Source organism: Dama dama, chromosome 6 (genome assembly GCF_033118175.1).
Source record: "Dama dama isolate Ldn47 chromosome 6, ASM3311817v1, whole genome shotgun sequence".
In the NCBI taxonomy this organism is placed as follows: Eukaryota; Metazoa; Chordata; class Mammalia; order Artiodactyla; family Cervidae; genus Dama; species Dama dama.
The window spans coordinates 45436139-45458518 of record NC_083686.1 but is presented as its reverse complement, the minus strand read 5'-3'; the positions used below and the strand labels follow the sequence as shown (position 1 = coordinate 45458518).

The 22380-nt window shown below is 43.7% G+C and overlaps 1 protein-coding gene across 3 annotated transcripts in view; it reads left to right on the top strand.

Annotated features, from left to right (window-relative positions):
- PDGFRA (platelet derived growth factor receptor alpha) overlaps window positions 1–21289 on the top strand; it is a 48389-nt gene extending 27100 nt beyond the window's left edge. For all 3 annotated transcript variants that reach the window (XM_061145950.1, XM_061145951.1, XM_061145952.1), the window contains exons 13-23: window positions 1802–1906; window positions 2288–2398; window positions 2659–2812; window positions 3828–3994; window positions 6832–6947; window positions 7283–7405; window positions 8330–8441; window positions 10081–10180; window positions 10291–10396; window positions 11661–11902; window positions 18240–21289. In XM_061145950.1, coding sequence (XP_061001933.1) covers window positions 1802–1906; window positions 2288–2398; window positions 2659–2812; window positions 3828–3994; window positions 6832–6947; window positions 7283–7405; window positions 8330–8441; window positions 10081–10180; window positions 10291–10396; window positions 11661–11902; window positions 18240–18387 — 1484 coding nt within the window. In that variant the 3' untranslated portion in view covers window positions 18388–21289. The remainder of the gene's footprint in view (window positions 1–1801; window positions 1907–2287; window positions 2399–2658; window positions 2813–3827; window positions 3995–6831; window positions 6948–7282; window positions 7406–8329; window positions 8442–10080; window positions 10181–10290; window positions 10397–11660; window positions 11903–18239) is intronic.
- The last annotated feature ends 1091 nt before the right edge of the window (window positions 21290–22380 follow it).

Sequence of the window (22380 nt, the reverse complement as noted above, 5' to 3'; positions counted from 1 at the left end):
TGAATGAGGACAGTACAAAAATATGTTTTGACCCAGTACCTTCTGAGGATGTAGTAGATTCTTCTTTAAAAATAGAATGTAAAAATATAAGTTTTTGCATTTTAAAGCAAAACATGAAAAACTTCTCAAATATTTCAGTCTTGGGTTGAGACCAAGTACAGGAAACTTTAGTCAAGAGATTTTTTTTTTAATTACATTCTAAATGAATGAAAACAGGACAAAGAACAAATGAAGGTGAGAGCTAGAGGTTGTGTCATCATGAATATTCTAACAGTATGTCCTTTGGAGGACGCCGAAGGCATTTTTAAATTATCTACTTGTCTCATTCCAGAAAGCAGCCAAATTAGGTCTTCCTAGAAAGTTACTTAAACTGAGATCAAACAAGACACGCTAGTCTTTCTCATTCAAATACCTATGTCTGAGAACTAAGCTTGCTTTATTATATTTTCTCCCTTGTTTTACAAAAGGTGAGGAGCTTAGGGAAGTTAAAAAGTAATAAAATACGGGGAAAAAGGGGCAACGTTCGTCGCTAAGAGGTGTTGCTGTGTCTCTCTGCTCCTGTGTGTTGCCGAGCTGCTGGGAAAGTGGTGCCTTTGCAGGAATAAGTCCCAGCCGGGCAGACGTGTAGTCAGCAGTGCTGTGGGCTCTCTGTACCCGTTAGGTACCCCTGGTTTGAGGAAATGTCTGTTCTAGACTGCAGACTCTTTTAAGAGTGGGCACGACACGGGAAGGAAGACAGGGAGTTTGGGATGAAATGTGCACAATGATTTTTAAAATGGGTAACCAGCGAGGACCTACTCCACAGCACAGGGAACTCTGCTCAATGTTACGTGGCTGCCTGGGCGGGAGGGGAGTTTGGGGGAAAACGGATACCTGTGTAGGTATGCCTGAGTCCCTTCTCTGTTCTTCTGAAACTTTCACAACATTGTTAATTGGCTATACCCCAATACAAAATAAAAAGGTTAAAAAAAAAAAAAAATTGTGGGCACGAGAGCCTCCATTTCCCTCTGTATCTCCCAATACGTGGCAAAGTGTTGTGCTCCTGGGCATGTCTAGCCTTCTCTCTTCCTGGTCTTCCTAACAGACAGACAGCAAGAGGGCCAGCCTGAAGTTTGCTTCATCACTGTTGGAATCAGTAATGTCCTGAATAGGGAAGTATTTCCAGTGGAGAAGCTTCCCCGGTGGGGAATGTGGGACATCTGCCTGCAATGTGGGACACCCGGGTTCAGTCCCTGGGTCGGGAAGATCCCCTGGAGAAGGAAATGGCAAGCCACTCCAGTACCCTTGCCTGGAAAATCCCATGGATGGAGGAGCCTGGTAGGCTATAGTCCATGGGGCCGCAAAGGGTCAGACAAGACTGAGCAACTTCACGTTCACTTTCACTTCCAGTGGAGAAAGGCTTTTTGACGCAAAAGGTTCCCCTGTTTGCGTGGGGATAACAGAAGGGTGGGGAGCCCGGAGGTTTGGGCCAGAGCCACAGAGAGCACGTGCCGTAGAGCCCAGGCTTCGGTTTAGCTCTCCAGCCGGTAGGCGAGCACTCACACCAGGGAGGGCTGCCGCTCCTTTCTTCCCGTCTGTTTTTCCCTTTTCTTTGCAAATATTATGTGACAAAAGCAATTACACTAATTTCCTTCCCTGTGGGCTCAATTCTGGTTTTGACATGATGACTTGGAGGAGTTATTATGCTTTCTCCATATGGGAAAAACACCACCCAGCTGCGCACCCATGATCGCTGGCCGTGGTAAATGAATCGGAGGAGATGCCTGATTCTGTGTGTGTTGATGGTTCTGGTTGCCCACAGGTCGGATCCTGGGGTCTGGTGCATTTGGGAAAGTGGTTGAAGGAACTGCCTATGGATTAAGTCGGTCTCAACCTGTCATGAAAGTAGCAGTGAAGATGCTAAAACGTAAGTGCCCCTTTTCTGGAGACTTCTTGAACATGGAGATATTAAACTCAAAAATCACACAGCCAGTAAATGTCAAATTTAGGACTAGATCTTAGTTCTTTCAACTCTAGGTTTTTTGTGTATTTAGACTCTTGTCAGTGAGGTTTATTTAGAGCATTCTTGTCACTTATATGTTGGAAAAATCAAGAGTTATTTTTAGTAGCTTCTTTTTACCCTGCAGACTTGGGATAAGTTATTGGTGTGTACTGAGTTACTAGCCATTTCCCTTTGAGACTGTTGGTAAATAAAATGATACCTAGTTGTAGGGTTAGCCATGCTTTTGGCTTTTTCTGGGAAATAAATAATTCAGTTGAACTGATGTATGATTTATTTCTTCAACAGCCACAGCCAGATCCAGTGAAAAACAAGCTCTCATGTCTGAACTGAAGATTATGACCCACCTGGGGCCGCATTTAAACATCGTGAACTTGCTGGGCGCCTGCACCAAGTCAGGTAGGCTTGCTCACCTGAGAGTGAAGGTTTTCCTAGCACACCTACCATTGCGAAGACTGTCCCGGCTTTTTAATCCCCCACGATGTATCTCCAGACATGCCAGCAAATGTCAGTCTGTTGAATGGGGTCGTGGACTGAGTTCCGCTGAGGGAAGCCCCCTGTTCCTGAGCAGTGTCTTTTACCACTGTAGATACAGTAAGTTCATATCTTCTCTGTTCTTCATGTTCATGCTCATCTCCAACTGGTTTTGGACCCCACAGGCCCCATTTACATCATCACTGAGTACTGCTTCTATGGGGATTTGGTCAACTATTTACATAAGAATAGGGACAGCTTCCTGAACCACCATCCGGAGAAGCCAAAGAAAGAGCTGGACATTTTTGGGCTGAACCCGGCTGACGAAAGCACAAGAAGGTAGGTGCAGCGACAGACGCTGCTGTGAATCACTGTCTTATGCATGCATGCGTGCTCAGTTGCTTCAGTCATGTCTGACTCTTGTGGACCCCATGGACTGTAGTCCACTAGGCTCCTCTGTCCATGGGATTTTCCAGGCAAAGATACTGGAGTAGGTTGCCATTTCCTCCTCCAGGGAGGAAATGTCTTATGAGCCTCACCAGTGGAGACAACCCTTGTCCTGATGGAGATCATGTCTACAGATTCAGGGCCAGGAGGTAGCAAGACTTAAAGTCAACTACCCTGCTTCATCACCCCATGACATGTTGCTGAGAGATACCCCATGTCTGTAGGCGTTTTAGACAGGATATCATGTTGGGGAAAGCTTTGCTGATAGGTTTGAATGAGAGGAAGAGTCGAAATCATCCTGGGAGCCAGTTGCTATTTATGTGTGGTCCACTTCAGACTTCCAGATGTATCTCTGGCCAGGGAAGCCTCAGTGCTCATATCTTGTGAGAAACTATCTGAGGATTTACAAGTTTGAGACACTGGTCCTTGCTGAACCCAGGCATATCAGTCAGGCCAATGAAGGGATGATTGCCACTGTAGATATCTAAAGTGACTGAAAAGATCGCTGTGGATATGACGTTCTGCAAGATCAGAATGTATGTGAATTCACTTCATATTAAATTACTCGATGGACACCAAATTGGTGTTAAATTTATTGAGTAGAAGAAATCGTGTGTCCAAGCCACTTGGTCACGTGGTGAAGCTTTGTGGCCTGTGAACTGAAAAACAGAATAAAGACAGAGTTGAGCTGAGTGGTCTGTGTGTGTGTGTGATCCGCGATTAATGCTCATCTGCCCGACTAGACCACCCACGTGAAGGATGCGGGTGACTGTGCTTTTGTTTCCCCTGCTGCCCCTGTGCCCACCACTGCCTCACACATGGTGGGTACCTGGTCCTCATCTGCTGAGTGCTGGATGATCACTCCAGAGGGACACCGTGGCTAAGGTTTCTTTTTCTGTTTTTACAGTTACGTTATCTTATCTTTTGAAAACAATGGTGACTATATGGACATGAAGCAAGCTGACACCACACAGTATGTCCCCATGCTGGAAAGGAAAGAGGTTTCTAAATATTCAGACATCCAGAGAGCGCTGTATGATCGCCCAGCCTCGTATAAGAAGAAATCCATGTTAGGTAAAGATGTCTTTGCTTGTGCTTGGGGTGCTGAGGTCTTCCAGTGGTTTAATATGACACGTAGACAACTCAGAAGGCCTGGTAGGCAGGACTGTCAGGCCACATGGTCCCTAACTGCAGATGTGCACACCTGGGTTTGTGACATGTTGTTGCAGGTCTGGCCTGTAATTTTTTTTTTAACTAGAACTCTTACTAGTTAAATTCTTTTTATTTATTTATTTATCTGTGTTTGCCTGTGCTGGGTCTTCATTGCTGTGTGTGGGCTTTCTCTAGTTACGGTGACCGAGGGCGCCTCTGTTGCGGTGGGCAGGTTTCTCGTTGTGGCGGCCTCTCCTGTTACAGAATACAGTCTCTTGATGTACGGGGGTCTGTAGTTGGGGCACACGGGCTTAGGTGCTCCACTGTGTGTGGAATTTTCCAGACCTATGTTCTTTGCATTGGCAGGCAGATTCTTAATCACAGTAACATCAGGGAAGCCCTGGCTTGTGAATTGAAAAAAGGAAAAAGAATAAAGACAGAACTAACATAATGAATTTTTCAGATTTTAAGTGTAGTCATTTTATTAATTTTATTTTGTCTGACTTTATTGAGATATTAAGATATGATTGACGTACAAGGCTGTGTACATTTAAGGTGTACAGTGTAATGATTCGACTTACAAACATCGTGAATGATTACCACAATAAATTTAGTGAACATCCATTTTCTCACATAGATACAAAATAAAAGAAAAAGAAAATTTTTTTCCCTTGTAATGAGAACTTTTAGGATTTTGCCTCTTAAATTTCATATGTAAAATGTAGCAGTATTAATTATATTAATAATGTTGTACATTGCATCCCTGAATTGTACATTTTAAAACATAACCATTTTAAAGAATTATTTATTCTGACATAATAGTATTCATTTTTTGGTTTAACATATCTTTTTTGTTTTAAATGAAGGTATGGTGGTAGTTATTTTTTCTTAGTGCCCTTACTTGGTAACATTAAAATCTGGCAATCTTTTATTGATTCCTAATATTATTTTTAAAAATTCAATTATATAAATCTCTATATCTGTGTTTGATAGCCCTAGCTGTTAGCTTTGCTAATGCCCAATTTGTGATAGAAAATGAAAAGTGGACAATTTGAGGTTATATTATCTGACAAGGGTGTTGGGTGTTTCTACTGAATGTTGTTTGAAGGAAGATCCGTTTGTTTTCAAAGCAGATGAGCATGTGGCAGGGTTGATTGATTTATAAACTCCAGGGAGCCTAGCTGATGCTCATACCATATGGACCACCCCACATCTGGTAGGGGGGTGGCCCCTGCAGAGTTCTAGTATAATCACAGGCTTGGATCTGGGAGGAGGCTTCGGGAGAGATCTGACCATGCTTTGTTGCATAATTTTATATTACTGGGTCTGAGACCTCCCCTAGGTCCTGCCTAAAAGGTGTTGTGCTGCCATGGAAATTGTTTTGAAAATCACTGATGTCCTCTGGATGCTTTCAGGGTTCTTGAATGAAAGGTACAATCATTGAAAAAAAAAAAAAAGAATGTGCTTGTTTTGCAAAGCGTAGTACATAATAATATTTTCCACCGCTGCAGCTCCAAGTTCCATTCCCCTCTCAGTGCCAACTGGGTAAACTTCCAAGCCTTTTAAAAGGTTGGCCAACTAGACTTGTCGGAACCAACACTTCCGCTCCCCTCCTGTATTGTTAAAAATAGTTTACATTGCTTCCCAGGCCGGACCTGGCTCCAGATGTCAGGAGAACCTGATTCATGCTTAGCCCGGGCCCGGTTGGCAGGCAGACCATTGCTTTCTGGCTGGAAAAATGTGAATGGCTGCAGCTACTCTGTACTTGCCTGAGCTTTTTCAAAAAGTGCTGAGAGCTGCTGGCCTAGATTGCCTCCTTCCTCGAAAACCCTGGGACCCTTCCAGGCGGGACCAACTGGGGAAAGTAGGCAAGTTACAGAGAAAGGAACTACATGCAAAGTCTTTGGCACTGAGCTTTAAGATTGCTACTCCAGCCTGATTGGTGGCTAATTCCATTCATAAAGTAAGCCAAGTGCTATGAAGGTGGCTTTAAAAAGAAAAAAAAAGCAATTCCTAGAAGCTGCTTTTTCTTAGAGGCTTCATTCATGTACATTCATCATAGAAGATGCATGGGTATGGGTGTGGGTGTGAGTGGGTGTGTGGCTTAAAGTGGCTTAGGTGATTTGCTAAAGGAAAATTTGGGAGCAGAACAACAAAAATATGTGTGAGAACCTGTTAGACTAGTCATTATGGAGATATATATTTAAACCAAGTGTATGTATTTACAGATATATTTCTTTTTATTTATTTATTTTTGAAATTAAAAAAATTAGTTATCTCTGGCTGCACTGGCTTTCTCGAGTTGCGGCGAGTGGGGGCTCCTCTTCTTCGTGGTGCTCGGGCTTCTCATTGCAGTAGCTTCTGTCTTGTTGTGGAGCATGGGCTGTAGGGCATGTGGGCTTCAGTAGCTGTGGATCTAGGGCTCTAGAGCAAGAACGCAGTAGTTGTGGCACACAGGCTTAGTTGTCCCACGGCACGTGGAACCTTTCTGGACCAGAGATGGAACCTGTGTCTCCTGCATTGGCAGGTGGATTCTTTACCACTGAGCCACCAGGGAAGTCCGTATTTCTTTTTAAAGAGGACATTTCTGCAGTTTACACTCACCTGTGAGGTCTTGACACTATGAGAACATGATCGTAGGTACGTTCCCTGGACAAGCCTCTGCAACCTGGTGAGTGGCCCAGCCTTGTGAGAGTGTCAAGGTGGCTGACGTTTCATGCTGTCCACTAGCGCCAACACACTTAATTCTTTTCCTGCAGACTCAGAAGTCAAAAACCTCCTTTCAGATGATAACTCAGAAGGCCTGACTTTGTTGGATTTGTTGAGCTTTACCTACCAAGTTGCCCGAGGAATGGAGTTTTTGGCTTCAAAAAATGTAAGTGTGTTCAGACAACAGAGACCTCCTTAGACCCAGGCCTTGCTCTCAGTGAGGTGAGCGTGGAAGGAGAGTTGTGAGTTGTGGAGGAGCCAGTTGCCACGTGGCTTCTCAGGAGCCCTTCCTGGAAGGTGAGCGGGCCCTCCAGCAGGATCAGGTGTCTGCTTTTCTCCAGAGCTTTCTCCCTCCTGGGAGGCACTGGGTTGAAAGCCTGGGCGAGGGGAGCTCTGTGGGCCAGGACAGTCTTCCTGGGGCACCACGGAGGTGCCCGTGCAGTGGGCATGCTATCACTGGCCGGTGGATTGACCCCCATCCCGTCTCCCCTGTCTGCACAGTGTGTCCACCGGGACCTGGCAGCTCGCAACGTCCTCCTGGCGCAAGGGAAAATCGTGAAGATCTGTGACTTTGGTCTGGCCAGAGACATCATGCATGATTCGAACTACGTGTCCAAAGGCAGTGTACGTGCCCCTGCCTCGTTTGGCATGCTTGCCCTCCCTTACTTGAATCTCTGAAAGCAGATGTTGCTTCTCGCCATTCACAGCCCAGACTTTTAGCATGGAGTCCATGACATTCATGAATGGGCTGCAGGGGTCAGTAGGCAAACCACAAGCTCTACAGACTGCCTGGGTGTGAGCGCCGGCTCACCACCTACTAGTGTAGGGACTCGGGACAAGTGACTTGGCCATTCTGTACCTTGGTTTCCCTGACTGTATCGGGGAAATGTTATCAGTACCTATCTTCTGAGTTGCCATGGGGCATTAGATCAGTGGATTTGTGTAAAGTGCTGAGGACAGTGCCTGGCACTTACAAAGCAGCCAAGTGTTAGCTATTAATATGTAAATTGTGCATTCATTTCCAAGGAGCACACCCTTGGAGAGTATCAAATTTTCAGATGGTGTCTGTGACCCTGAAATGTTAAAGCCATTTGAGTTAGTACATCTTAGAGGCACAATTTCCTTAAAGATACTCATTCTGTTCTACATTTGAACCTTCTTCCCATTGTTTCTTACAGTTCAAAACTGTAATTGGCTCTCAGTTCACTGGATCTGTTCTTAATTTTGTTCCTACGAACACCTGAAAATAGGGGACAGGTCCATTTAAGGCTCATACCTTTCGGATGAAAATTCAGGATTAAAAATCTTTGGATGTTACTCCTTGGGAAGGCATAAGAGACAAGAGTGAGCACCCATCATTCATAAGATATGTATATAGAGCACCCAGGAGGTGCCAGGTACTCTTCTAGTGCTGGGAGTACAGATGCTCATGCAGTGTAAAGTTCCTGGCAGGAGTTATTATTAGCTACAAGAGAAGCCCTTTCTATTTTTGCTGCTGTAGGCTATTGCTGCACATGCTGGGTTTAATGTCCTTCCCCTTCTCCGCAGACCTTTCTCCCCGTGAAGTGGATGGCTCCTGAGAGCATCTTTGACAACCTCTACACCACGCTGAGTGACGTCTGGTCCTATGGCATCCTGCTCTGGGAGATCTTTTCCCTTGGTATGGGCCTAAAGCTCCGCTTGTTTGGGTTGTTCTGGAATAACACTGGAAGGGAGACGCTGTGTTTTTCAAGCTTGGGGATGTAAATAATGTTATTACGTGGTGTTAGTCAAGTGGAATGTAGCTGATTAACACGTTGTGCACTTATGATGGCTAGTGTGTGTTCAAGCGGTCTGAGACGGGATCTTGGGGGGCTGAGCCCTTGCCCCTGGCCTTTGCCTCCCTCTTTCCTTTGGGCTACATCAGAGGAACTTTCTCCTACTGGAGATGCACCTGATGACATCCACTCACCAGCCACTGCTTCACCTTGGACTTTGGGTTAAGTGGGTTCACCAGGGGAGAGTCCCCTCCCCTGACCCCCATCACTCTTGGTGATGGATGTGCAGTGAAAAGTAGTCCAGTGAGGGAAGGGGATGGGGACTCGCTTTCTGGTCGTCATCCTGGAGGGGAGAAATCTCCCAGACAGTCAGTCAGTCAGCACCAGGCACTGAGCAACACAAGTGTCCCATGCGACCAGTTACGGGCCTTATAAGGGGTTGGCTGATGGCCCTGACCGTGGACAGGTCAGCTGGGGAGATAACACTTACACATTTAGTCATAATCTATGTGGTCCTGATTTCAAGTTGAAATAGAAGCCTAGGGAAAAGAGAAAGGAATCCTCGAGTGGTTTTAGAAGGAGATTAAGCTTGACCTGGTAAAGTGTGAAATGTTTCATGAACCCATGATTGTCCTGATGTGATAATAAAGGACTTTTCCTGCTTGTTGCCTTTTTCTGTTTTGGTTCATCCCTCCATGGATGTAGATCCACACTGTGGATCATCCCAGTGTGTAGCTTAACTGAGAGTCTCATATTCTGTTAAAAGCCGAGAATTAGCTAGACATTCCAAGATTTCTGCCTTAATTATTTGAACGTTTCTGATGAAACTGACTGTTTTGGCCTCAGTGATTCAAAATTTCTCTGGATTTTCTATTTTTCTTTGTATTCATAGATCCATTACTCAGAACCATTGAAGAACACTTCTGTGCTTTTTCTAGATGTGTAGAATTTTTGCTAGGGTTTCTGGACTTAATCAACCTAGAAGTCTTGGTTAAATTTTTTTTAATGATTTATAGGTTATATTTAATTTAGAAATAGGATTATAAAGGAAATACATAAACAATAACTTAAAGAGTTGTTAAATGAATCCATGAATACATTAATGCATGTCTCTAATCACAGCAAAGAAGAAAGTAGGCATTCTCTTCCAGTTCCTGATAACTTTTAAAAACATTTTGCATAGAATTACTTTGAGTAATAGCAGTTCATTTTGGCTCCACTAGATAGACCTGAATTGCTTACAACATTTCCTTAAAGTAGCTCAAGCTTGTGGTTTGTTTGGGAGGGTGGACTACTAAGTGGTGTGATGCCAGCAAGCTTTGGTGTGTCCCTCTATGTTTGTTTGGACTTTCCCTTTTGGTTAAATTTAAGATTTGGGCAGGGGCTGTGAAATCAAGCAGATGGTAACACTTAATTTCCTTGAAAGAACCGATACTTCAAAGTGGGGATCCCCAAACATTTTCTAAAGGTGCTGTGTCACCCCAGGTGTTTCAACAGTGTACCATACACTTGTCAACCCTGGTTGTTTTCTTGGCCTCTCAGGTGGTACACCCTACCCTGGCATGATGGTGGATTCTACATTCTACAATAAGATCAAGAGTGGATACCGGATGGCCAAGCCTGACCATGCCACCAGTGAAGTGTGAGCCTCTCCCCATCCTGTGGGCCTGTGTTCATGCCTGATGGGTCTGTGGGGGTGGGGGTGCCCTGATCATCTTCTCCGTGCCCACTCTGACTCCTGTGCTTCTCCAGGTACGAGATCATGGTGAAGTGCTGGAACAGTGAGCCGGAGAAGAGACCCTCCTTTTACCACCTGAGTGAAATTGTGGAGAATCTGCTGCCTGGACAATATAAAAAGGTTTGTCTGGGCCTCTTAAGATGGGTGGGTGGCAAGGGATGGTCAAGGGCAGGAGACAACAGCTGGTTATGTGAGCGAGCAGTACTGTTCAACACTATTCATGGAACATTTTCAAAGGAGGAAAAAGATTGTGTGATCCAGTGGCTGGGGCTTCATGCAGTGCTCCCCAGGCCCTTGGTAGCAGTGATGAATGAAAACCCTCCCCTTCCTGCATGGCTCCCATTCATCCCAAGTGTGCAACACCTGTAAGCACTTTATTCTCCAGATGTTTGAGTATCTGAAGCTACTGTGAAGTTAGAAGTCTCAGGGCATCCACAGCCATTAAATCGCTAATTTGAATGCACTTAAATCCATGCAAAATTGGCTTTTGCCAGCTGACTGGAAGGAACAACCTCAGCTGTTATCTGTGGTTCCAGCTGGTTTTTTGTGGAATAGGAAGCATTGTTCAAAGGAACAAATGTAATTTCATGGAACCAAGCAGGATATGGTAATGAATGAAGCAACTTTCTGCTGAGATACTGAGAAGGAAACTTAGGCATAATTTCTTAGATTCAGATTAGTTGCCATGTAGACTTTCCATACTTACTGCTTCTCTTCCTTCTTCTCAAGGAAGAGCAGTGTTAGCTGAACTGGAAGTTAAATACTTTTGTTTATTGATTATTTCACTGCCTATTACAATTGCCATAAGTGAGGCAGCTGGAAGGCAGAAGGAGGGAAGGAGATTAACCATAGGAAAGTCAAAGACACTCTGGTTGATGAAGATGTATTGATGGGAACAGACTGGAGCTCTTGTTTATGGAGCCTTTTTAGATCAATGGTCCCTAAGTTTTTAATTAGATTTCTCCAATGTATAGGGATCAAGAAAGTTTCAGTTATGGTGCTCCCAGGGGAAGCCCTAGTCACCTCTTATGGGAACCCATCAAAGCCCCAGAGAGACTATCTGATGGGAACCAAGCAGGGTCGATGCTAATTCCAGAGAAGGGAGTGTGTATGGGGACACAGTATAGCTACTGACTTGCAGAATGGGTTCTTGGTATCTCAAGACCTACCAGCAGGAGATCTCTGCCAATGGTGGCCCTTTCTTCTTGTTCCACATCTCTGGGGACAGTTGACATCTGATTCTCCTTCAGGGGTCCAAACCCCACATCTGTGAGGTTGTTTGGAAACACAGACAGTTAAACAATAGTAAGTTCTGAGCGTCTGCATTCTTTTTTGCAGTTCTGTCAATAACCCTTGAGTAACTGTGTGAAATCAATGTTGGCAGAGTTATGAAAAGATCCACCTGGACTTTCTGAAGAGCGACCATCCCGCTGTGGCGCGCATGCGCGTGGACTCCGACAACGCCTACATCGGCGTCACTTACAAAAATGAGGACGATAAGCTGAAGGACTGGGAGGGTGGCCTCGACGAGCAGAGGCTGAGTGCAGACAGCGGCTACATCATCCCTCTGCCCGACATCGACCCTGCTCCTGAGGAGGAAGACCTGGGCAAGAGGAACAGACACAGGTACGGGCTTCCGGCGCCAGCTTCCGCCGACGCCAGCTTCCGCCGACGCCAGCTTCCGCCGACTCCAGCTTCCGCCGACGCCTGACGGGAGGCGCCATTGCCCGCGTGAGGCGCCCAGTGGTCTGGTCAGGCCGTTCAGGGGAGGCCGTGGCAGAACCCCAAGGGCTCGGTCTAGTTTTGAAAATGCTTCTCAGATGATTCTTGAAAGAATTTTTTTCTTTTAAATTTACTCAAGTGTAGTTGACTTGCAGTATTTATTAGTGTCAGGTGTACAACATCGTGACTCAGTATTTTTATAGATTATGTGCTATATGAAGTTATTATAAATACTGACTATATTCCTGTGCTGTACATTGTATCTCTGTGACTTACTTGTTATATTACCGGTAGTTTGTACCTCCTAGTCCTAGTCACTTACTTTGCCCCTCCCTCCACCCCTCTCCCCTCTGGTAACCTCTAGTTTGTTCTCTGTATCTGTGAGTCTGTTTGTTCTGTTTTTTAGATCCTGTATACAAGTGAAAATATATGGTATTTGTCTGATTTATTTCACTAAGCAGAATACCTTCCAGGTCCATTTGTTTTGCTGCATATGGCAAGATTTCACTCTTAGGGCTAAGTCATGTTTCATTGTGTTTATATATATGTACTGTATCCTCTTTATCCATTCATCCGTTGATGGGCATTTAGCTTACTTTCATATCATGACTATCATAAATAATGCTCTTATAGAACATTGAGGTGCATGTCTTTTTGAATTAGTGTTTTCATTTTCTTTGGATAAATACCCAGAAGTGGAATTGCTGGACTGTGTGGTAGTTTTGGGGGGCTTCCCTGGTGGCGCTAGTGGTAAAGCATCCACCTGCCAATGCAGGAGATATAAGACACATGAGTTCGATCCCTAGGTCAGGAAGATCCCTTAGAGGAGGGCATGGCAACCCACTCCAGTATTCTTGCCTGGAGAATCTCATGGACAGAGGAGCCTGGTGGGCTACAGTCCATAGTCTGGAGTCACTTAGCACACACATGATAGTTCTATTTTTAATTTTTTGAGGAACCTCCATAATGTTTTCCATAGTGGCTGCATTAATTTACATTCCCACCAACAATGTACTAGGGTTCTCTTTTTCCCATATCTGTGCCACAGTTATTATTTTCTGTCTTTTTGATGATAGCCATTCTGACAGGCATGAGGTGAGAGCTCGTGGTTTTGATGTGCATTTCTCTGGTGATTAGTGATGTGGACCATCTTTTCATGTGCTTGTTGGCCATCTGTATGCCTTTGAAAAGATGCCGGTTCAGGTCCTGTGTCTATTTTTCAATTGTACTGTTTTTTTGATGTTGAGTTGTATGAGTTCTTTATTTATTTTGCTTATTAATCCCTCATCAGACATATTTTTTGCAAATATCTTCTTTCATTCAGTAGATTGCCTTTTTATTTTATTGATGGTTTCCTTTGCTATGCAAAAGGTTTTTAGTTTGATCAAGTCCCATTTTTTAGTTTTTGTTGCTCTTGGCTGAGGAGACAGGTCCAAAAACATATTGTTAAGACCAATGTCTGCCTATATTTGCCCCCTTAAACTGGTGGAGGTGTAGGACAGGGAGGAACATGCTTCCCTGATGGAGAACCATTGACCTAAATCCTCAGGTAATTTGATCAAACTGACACAGCAGTTGTGGTTATTGAAGTAATATAAGCCTCTCTTGCTGGTTTTTTGATTAGTCACTGGAGCTGAGGAACAAGTTGAGAGACTGGTTGTACTGGGCTATCTGATGCTATGTCAGCGGTTCTTAATCCTAGTTGCACACTGGGACCACCTGGGGCGATTTGAAAACTACTGCTATACAGGCCTCGCCGGGACCAACATATTGTAATCTCAGTGAGGCCTAAGTACTCTCTGGCTGATTTGTGTTTTTTTCCTGTCTAACTTTGTATTCTGGAAGATTTCTAACATGCATGATTCAAATAAAATCGTGGACTGTCAGGTGCCCATTACTCACTTCAACGTTTTTGAACTCATGACCAGTCTGCTTGTACAACTTGCATAGCCGTATCTACTCCATCACTTCCCTCTAGATTGTTTTAAAGCAGATCCTAGACATCATATCATTCCATCTATAGTATTTCAGCATATGTCTCAAAAAAATAAGGGCTCTGTTTTTTAAAATAACTATAGCTATTAGAAACAGCTCCAGTACCATTATTTCACCCCCCAAATTGGCAGTAAATAGTGAAGAGCTTCAGATATTCAGTCTGTGTTCAAATACCCTTGATTCTCTCACAGATATTATTTTACATTTGGTTTGTCCTATTCAAGACCCAAATAAAAGTCACACAACACATTGTCATTGGTTGATAGAGCTATATACATTTGTCCTGCCTCTTTTTGCCCCCTTGAATATTATATGTGTAAAAAACAGCATTAGCCTGTAGAGTTCCCACTCCCACGTTCAGAATTTTTCTGCTTGCTTTACTGTTGTGTGTTTTATCATATGCTTCTGTCTTCTATATTTGTTGTAAATTTGTGGTAGTCTAGAGGCTTGATCTGACTCAGTAAATTTTTGCCAAGTGTTCTGCAAAGGTGATGCTGTGTACAGGAGGTGCATAGTGTATGGTTCTCTCTTTTTGTGACAATAGCAGCCATTGGTGATTGTACCTAGACCTATTAATTCATTACCAAAGTGATACTAATGCACAGCCAGGACCAGAACCGTTGGTGCACATGGTCCAGATGGAGGGGCCATGCTCTAATTCCTTTCTCTCTTTCCTTAACCTTTGGACAGAGGCAGGAGAAGTGGTGATAGTGGCCCTTGGATCAAGGTCCAAGGTGCTTATGAGATTTTCTCTTTCTCTCTATTCCCTTCTTCATTCAGGATATTTCTGTCTCTTTCACATTCAGTTGACTGAACATAAATATTTAGGCAGAAGCACATAGCATTATTATTTTGGAAGCTTATAATTGTGATTTCTTAGCCAATTTAGATGTAAGATATAGACAACCTTGTTTATTTGTATGCTCCAGGTAATTTTTAAAGTATAAAGTTGTTTTTGACACATGAGATTTGGAGATGGGGGAAAAGTGGCCTGTTGGACTTACCTTTCTATTTATCCTCTGCTTAGAACAATTTTTAAATGTGTTTGTATTCCTTTAGCAAGCAGTGCTTCTCCAAGTTTTGGGTAGTTTTTGTACAATTTCATGGGGATAGAAAGGAGGGTCTTGGAACACTTTACCCCAGATCTGTCATCTATTTAGTTACACTGAGTTTGAGGGATCTGAATAGTTCAACTATAAAAAAGGGTTCTGCTTCTAAATAAAGTTAGAAAATTGCATTGGGATAAATAACATTAGAAAGATGCCAGGAACTGTCCTGGGGGGATGCACAAAGCTGGACTTAAGAATTTAGCACCTATTCCACAGAGAGAACAATTCTGGTTCGTCGGTAGCTGGAATTTCTATAAGGGTGATACCTTTGGTCTTCTTTGAATCACACAAAGTATGTCCCAAATGACTGTACTAGGTCAGTGAGACCAGTCCTGACAGGTGGGCTGAGATGATGAATGTCTTAGCTTAGGCTGCCATAACACAGTACCACAGATTAAGGGGCTTGAACAACAGAAATTTATATCTCCCACTCTTGGAGGCTAGAATTTCAAAGTCAAGGTGTTGGCAGGTTTGGTTTCTCCTAAAGCCTCTCTCCTCGGCTTGCACATAGCCACCTTATCACTGTCTTCACACGGGCTTTTCCTGTGTTTGCATCTCTGGTGTCTCTTCCTCTTTTTAAGACACCAGTCTGACTGGGCTAGGGTCCCATCCTTATGACTTCATTTAACTTTAAGTATCTCCATAAAGGCTTTGTCTCCACATATAGTCACATTTGAGGGTTGGGACTTCAGCATAGGAATTTGGCAGGATACAATTCAACCCATAAAAGCTGGGATGCTCTCTGTATAGGCAGGCAGGAGTGAGGATGGTGGCCTTGTGGAGGTCCTTCCCCAGGCATAGGAGGCTTGGCCTTGGATGGTGAGTGAGCCTGAGGAAGACAGGGCCTTGCTTCAGAGGACTTGGGGGTGCTAGGTCAGAGCCTATCAGGAGCCAGGCCCTACCAGGGTGGATACTGTGACTCAGGCATCAGAAATAAACACAGTCATCAGCCTCAGGACCACCCTGAAGCCCAATGAGCAGCAAGGATGATGTGGTGCTCAGTCTCAGTAGAAGCTAGCTGCTTCTGTGTCCACACTTGCCGCTGGCTGAGGTCTCAGGAACTGGGTCTGGCTTCCTGGGGAGAGAGGCTGCTAGGACTGGATAGTTACTAAGACCAGCCAAGTGGACTGGGGTTCACAGTGAGATTCTAGAACCAAGGTGGAAGTGGGGGTGGGAAGGATGCAGTACAGACTAGGAACTGAGCAAAAGCTCAGTCTTGAGGAAGGGCCCACGTGGGGGTTTGTGCAGGGGAACCTCAGTCCAGTAGCGCCATCGGCTCTAAGAACTCTCTGGGCCCAGGGGCCTGGGGGTGGAGGGCAACAGACCGTTTCCTGGAGGCTCCTGTTGGCCAGCCTTAGTTCTCTGCTTGGAAACTGATGTGGAAAGGAGGGGAGAGAGAATGAGGGTCCAGCCTGGCCTGTCGGGCAGGAAACAGTGGAAAGGGTCGCGAGCCCCTGTTGGGTGTGTGTGGGAGACTCCATCCTGTGGTCTGGCTGCCCAGCCAGCGGCAGGGCTTTTGTATCATGTGTGGGGTGTGGTGCTATATAGCCCCACCATGAGGCGGGGAAGCCCCAGTCCTGCCTGTCAGCAGATGAAGATCTGCTAGAGCTAAGTGAACTGAACTAAGTTGCTCAGTTGTTTTTGACTTTTTGTGACCCCATGGACTGCAGCCTGCCAGGTTCCTCTGTTCATGGGATTTTCCAGGCAAGAATACTGGAGTGAGTTGCCATTCCCTTCTCTAGGGGATCTTCCTGACCCAGGGATTGAACCCAGATCTCCTGAATTGCAGGCAGATTCGTTACCTCCTGACCACCAGGAAAGCCCACCTGAAGCTAAAAGAGATACATCAAAATTTAGCAATACAAGGCAGGACACCAATAAGATAGTAAGAGTTCAGAGAACAAGGCGCCAGGTGACACCAACAGTCTGGAGGCCCTTAAGAATATTTTCTAAAAGTGTTTGTGAAAAATTTTAAACATCCAGAAAAATTGAAAGATTACATCTACCACTTAGATTTAGCTATTGTTAACATTTTATCACACATACATATATATGATATGTATACGTACACGTGGGCTTCCTCAGTGGCTCAGTGGTAAAGAATCCACCTGCAATGCAGGAGACACAAGAAATGTGGGATCAATTTTTTTTTAACATTTATTTATTTTTTTCTGCTGTGTTGAGTCTTCACTGCTGCGCACAGGCTTTCTCCAGTTGCGGGGAGCGGGGGCCGCTCCCTAGTTGCGGTGCATAGGCTTCTCACTGCAGTGGCCTCTCCCGTGGCGGAGCACAGGCTCTAGGGTGCTCAGGCTTTGGTAGTTGGGGCACACGGGCTCAGCTGCCCCACGGCATATGGGATCCTCCTGGACCAGGGATCGGACCAGTGTCTCCTGCCTTGCAGGGCAGGTTCTCAACCCCTGGACCACCAGGGAAGCCCCCGGGTTCAGTTCTTGAGACGGGAAGACCTCCTGGAGAAGGAAATGGCAGTCTGCTCCAGTGTTCTTGCCTGGGAGACCCCATGGGCAGAGGAGCCTGGTGGGGTTGCGTGTGTGTATGTGCATTCAGTCGCTAAGTCGCGTCTGACTCATGCTTTCTGACTCTAAAACTCCCCTCCCAGATGCTCCTCTAGTAAGTAAAGAGCCTTCACCTGGACTTCCAGGACTCAAAGGGATTGGATGTATGAGGTGGGCATTCCTGGGTCATGGGGTGAGATCCTGAGATCACAGTTTGGACATTCAGGAGGTTGCAGGCCTAGTAAGTGACTGACTTGGCTGAACTTTGCCCCTGATTTCATCCCTCTGCTTTTTCTTCCCCAGGCCTTTTGATCAGGCACTGCTTATTTTCTCTTCCACTGGAGTTGAGTAGGGAGAGTAGAAATGGTCACAGCTTGTTAGCAACTCTGGAAGATGTGGCAGAAGAGAAGGGATGTTGAAGCGTGGAGATGACCATGTGGCCCACTGCAGTGGTGGGGGCTGCTTCTGGCTTGGTGGAAGAATCATGCCTGGCTGAGCAGCCTAGATTTGAAAGCCAAAGGATGTCACAGGAAGACCTCCTTTGCCTTTGGGAGGCCACCTTGAAAACACCACCATATTCTAGTTGGTCTGATCGTGATTTTTCCTGTTCTCTCCCTCTTCCAGCTCACAGACCTCTGAAGAGAGTGCCATTGAGACAGGTTCCAGCAGTTCTACCTTCATCAAGAGAGAGGACGAGACCATTGAGGACATCGACATGATGGATGACATTGGCATAGACTCCTCGGATCTGGTGGAGGACAGCTTCCTGTAACTGGCAGATTCGGGGAGAGGGCAGGACTTCCACTCCTGGACCCACCTTGGATCCTTTTAAGAAAACCACTTTATTGCAATGCAAAGTTTGAGAGGAGGACTTGGATGGTGTGTAAAGAGAAGTTCCCAGCCAATGGCCTCTGGGAGCCTTCTAAAGATGAATGATTGGTATATTTTGAAATGAACTTTTTCGGCATTGCCTCTGGCAATGTTTCAGTAGCATCTCATTGGCGTGTGAAGTTTGGAGGTAGATAGATGGACAAGGAAATCATGGGCCATGGAAGATGGACTTTGTGTTTCAAGGGCATTGGTGAGATTCCAACGGACACGACTTTTACTGCAACAAAACTCCAGCATTGTAATTATGTAAATAACTCTAACCAAGGATGTGTTTTGATTTGTATTAACTTCTCTGGACTTCTGGAGAGACCACTCAGTCCATCCATGTACTTCCTGCTTGAAACCTGGTATCAGCTGCTGTTGAACTTTGTTATGAAGTACATGCAAAACCACTTTTGAACCTTAAAAGGTACTGGTACTATAGCATTTTGCTCCTTATTTTTTTTTTTTTTTTAGTGTTGAGGAGATAAAGGATAATTAACCAACTTTGTTTATTAGATTTGGGTCATTTATAAGCCCAACAACTCATATTGTAATCTACGTTTATAATAATACTACTGTTATCAGTAATTCTAAATGTGTAATATGTAACACGTTTTCCCTACAGAAAAAGCACAATTTAAAAAAAATCCTTACTAAATAGGTGACAGGTCTTGAAAGTTTTTGACATTCTAGCAAATAACATGTTTCTCTATAAAATATGGTTATAGCTTTAGTGGATGAAATTTAGTTGAACATAGAAAACAAAGTAAAAGTAGTGTCTTCCAGAAAGTCAGAGTTTTTAACTGTACTGAGTAGGTTCCCTAATCCATTGTACTAAAAACAGTTAACTGCCCTTTAAAGTAATGAGATTTGAAATAAATAAACAAAACCCCTAGATCCTAAAGGTCCTCAATATTAAGACAGGAGTCTGTGCCTAACACGACTTCTCATGTTACTGCCCAGTGGAACAGGTATTTATCAGCAAAAAGACTGGCTTTGCAGAGGTTTGTTCATGCCTTGCGTTAACTCTGGTGCATCTCAACACATGTATATATTTTTAATTTTGTGAACCCTGAGAAATTCAGAAGGGTGCCCTGAACTGGAGCTCCCTTCCTTTGTCTCTTACCCTCAGGAAAAACAGTTTGAAAGTCTGAGACAACAAAGGCATTGTTCAGTGAAGGTGCTGTGTGCCTTAGCCCGGACCCTTGGTCACCATATATAACTGGCAACCAGAATGACCAGGTTCTACATCCCCATCCCAGAGATTCTGCATTCAGATTTGGGGAACACTGGCACAGATGACAGGAAGTTGCCATGGGAAGAAATAATTTGAAATTAGGAACTGGACCAGAGACCAGCCATGCAAGAAGCCTACTATTTAGATCTTTGGCTTTGGGTCAGTGACGTTTAATGCCATGTATCTAGTAATTGCTACCCTTAATTTTACTTTCCAATCCTTGCTGATACTGAGCAAGCCAAATCTTGGTTTAGCAGATCTTCCCCCTGCTTAGGGGGAACTGAGCTCTCTCCCCAGCAACTTCCCCTCAAAAGGCATGTACGAAAATGATGCAGTTCAGTGTACCAAGTCTCTGTATGATCAAGTCAATATTTTGGTGAAAAAAAATTTTTTTTTTTTTGAAAATCTTTTTTTAAGTTTTTACTGATATTTCAGGGTTAGATGGGAAGACAAACTGTCACATCCATCCAAACTGTCAAACTGGTCGTGGTGGGTTCATCGGCATTCTTAGCGATACCGCTTAATTGCTGACACCCTATGAATGAAACATGGGCTGTCCTTACTGCAATCACTGTGTGCTCCTGGCAGGCGATGCTTTGGGAGATGTAGAAGCAATAACAAGGTACTTGACTACCTACTGGTGTAATCTCAATGCAAGCCCCACCTTTTTCATGGTAAGTGTGAAGACTGAGCCAGATTGGCCGATTAAAAAAGAAAACCTGATGAGGTTCTGTAGAGCCACTTAGACTTGAAATACATTTGTGTTTCTAGAATCACAGCTCAAGCACTCTGCTGATCACTCCCTTTCCCTCTTCCTCATGCAGCCTCCTTTTATTGGTGCTTTGCATTTTGATGTCCTTTGAATACTGCATGATATCATGGGGCTGGATGAAAATTCTCAGACCAGCAGGTTCTAGTCCTAATGAATGCTCTCACCTTAGTTTTTATATGGCAGCATTTTTTTTTTTTTTCCTTAAGAAATGTTTTCAGTGTATCACAGATTTGTTTCCTTTTTGGCCTCCTGCAAAGACCCCAGATGAAAATTTGTCAATCCTTCCTGCTTTCTATTTTTATGAAGACAATCAAAGTTGGCCTGAGAAACACAATTTGTGATTTTTTTAAAAAATGATTGATGATGTCCTTAAAATGTGGTCTGCCAATCTGTACAAAATGGTCCTATTTTTGTGAAGAGGGACGTGAGATAAAGTGATGTTATACATCAATATGTATATATGTATTTCTATATAGACTTGGAGAATACTGCCAAAACATTTATGACAAGCTGTATCACTGCCTTTGTTTATATTTTTTTAACTGTGATATTCCCCACAGGCACATTAACTGTTGCACTTTTGAATGTCCAAAATTTATATTTTAGAAATAATAAAGAGAAAAATACCTAAACGTTCCCAAAACAGTGGTGTGGTGAATGTTCAAGAACTAACTCGGTAGGAAGGGTCTACCAATACAATTGTATTACAAATGCCCCTGTTCATTGTTTTTGTTTTAAAGCATGTAAATGAAGATCTTTATATTTCAATAAATGAGATATATATAATTTAAAGTTATGCTAAGGTTTTAGCATTTTTGTCTTTAGTTTACCAGTATAAATGAAAGCAATCCTGTTTAATTTACTTTCTCAGTGACATCCCAGTAGGACTCTACTGGGTTTTAGTATTATGGTTTTAGTGAAATTAGTGGAAAATTGTGGATTTAAACATTATTTGAGTTAGCTCTCAGACCCAGCGTTTAACTTAAAGTTGACTGGCACTTGGTTCATCTTTGATCTTGTCTTTTGTTTGTTACAGTAGCATTTTGTGCTTTTTTGCCTGTACGTGGGATATAGGACTGCATTGACTCTGGACACCATTCAAACATTGTAGACGTGCAGAAAATAAAAGATTAAAGTCTTTTTTGACCATATCTACTTCCCTGTCCCTTTCCCATTTCTCAGAGGCAGAATTATATTTTTGTGTGTCTTCTTTTATCCTTTCAGTTCCCTTTTTGTGCATCTGCTTATATACATACACATGTACCCATCTGCTTTATATTTTACCTCAATGGGATTGTACTTTACATAATGCTTCGTAATGTGCTTTATTCTTTTTCTTTCTTCTTTTTTGTAAAAATACATTTCATTTTTTAAAACAGCATTTTAAAATTCACAGCAAAATTGAGCAGGAGTTCAGATTTCCTTCATACCCCCTCCCCCTACACATGCTTAACTTAGCTTCCCCCATCGTTAGCTTTGTGGTAATGGCACCTTTGTTACGATTGATGTACCTACACTGACACATCTTTATCACAGGAGTCCGTGGTGTTTTTAAATTTTTTTAATATTTATTTATTTTGGCTACAGTGGATCTTAGCTGTGGCATCTTAGTTGCAATGTATGGGATCTAGTTCCCTGACCAGGTATCAAACCTGGGCCTGCTGCACTGGGAGCTCAGAGTCTTACCCACTGGACCACCGGGGGAAGTCCCAGTGTTTTTTCTTTAAGTGCCATCTTTTAGAGAGCTCTGTCAGAAGTATATATAGATAGGCCTCCCTCATTCTTTATCAACTGCATAGTATCCCATGGCGTACATGTACCATAATTTATGCAAGCATTTTCTGTAGATAGATTTATAGTTTCTAATTCTTTGCTATTTAAAT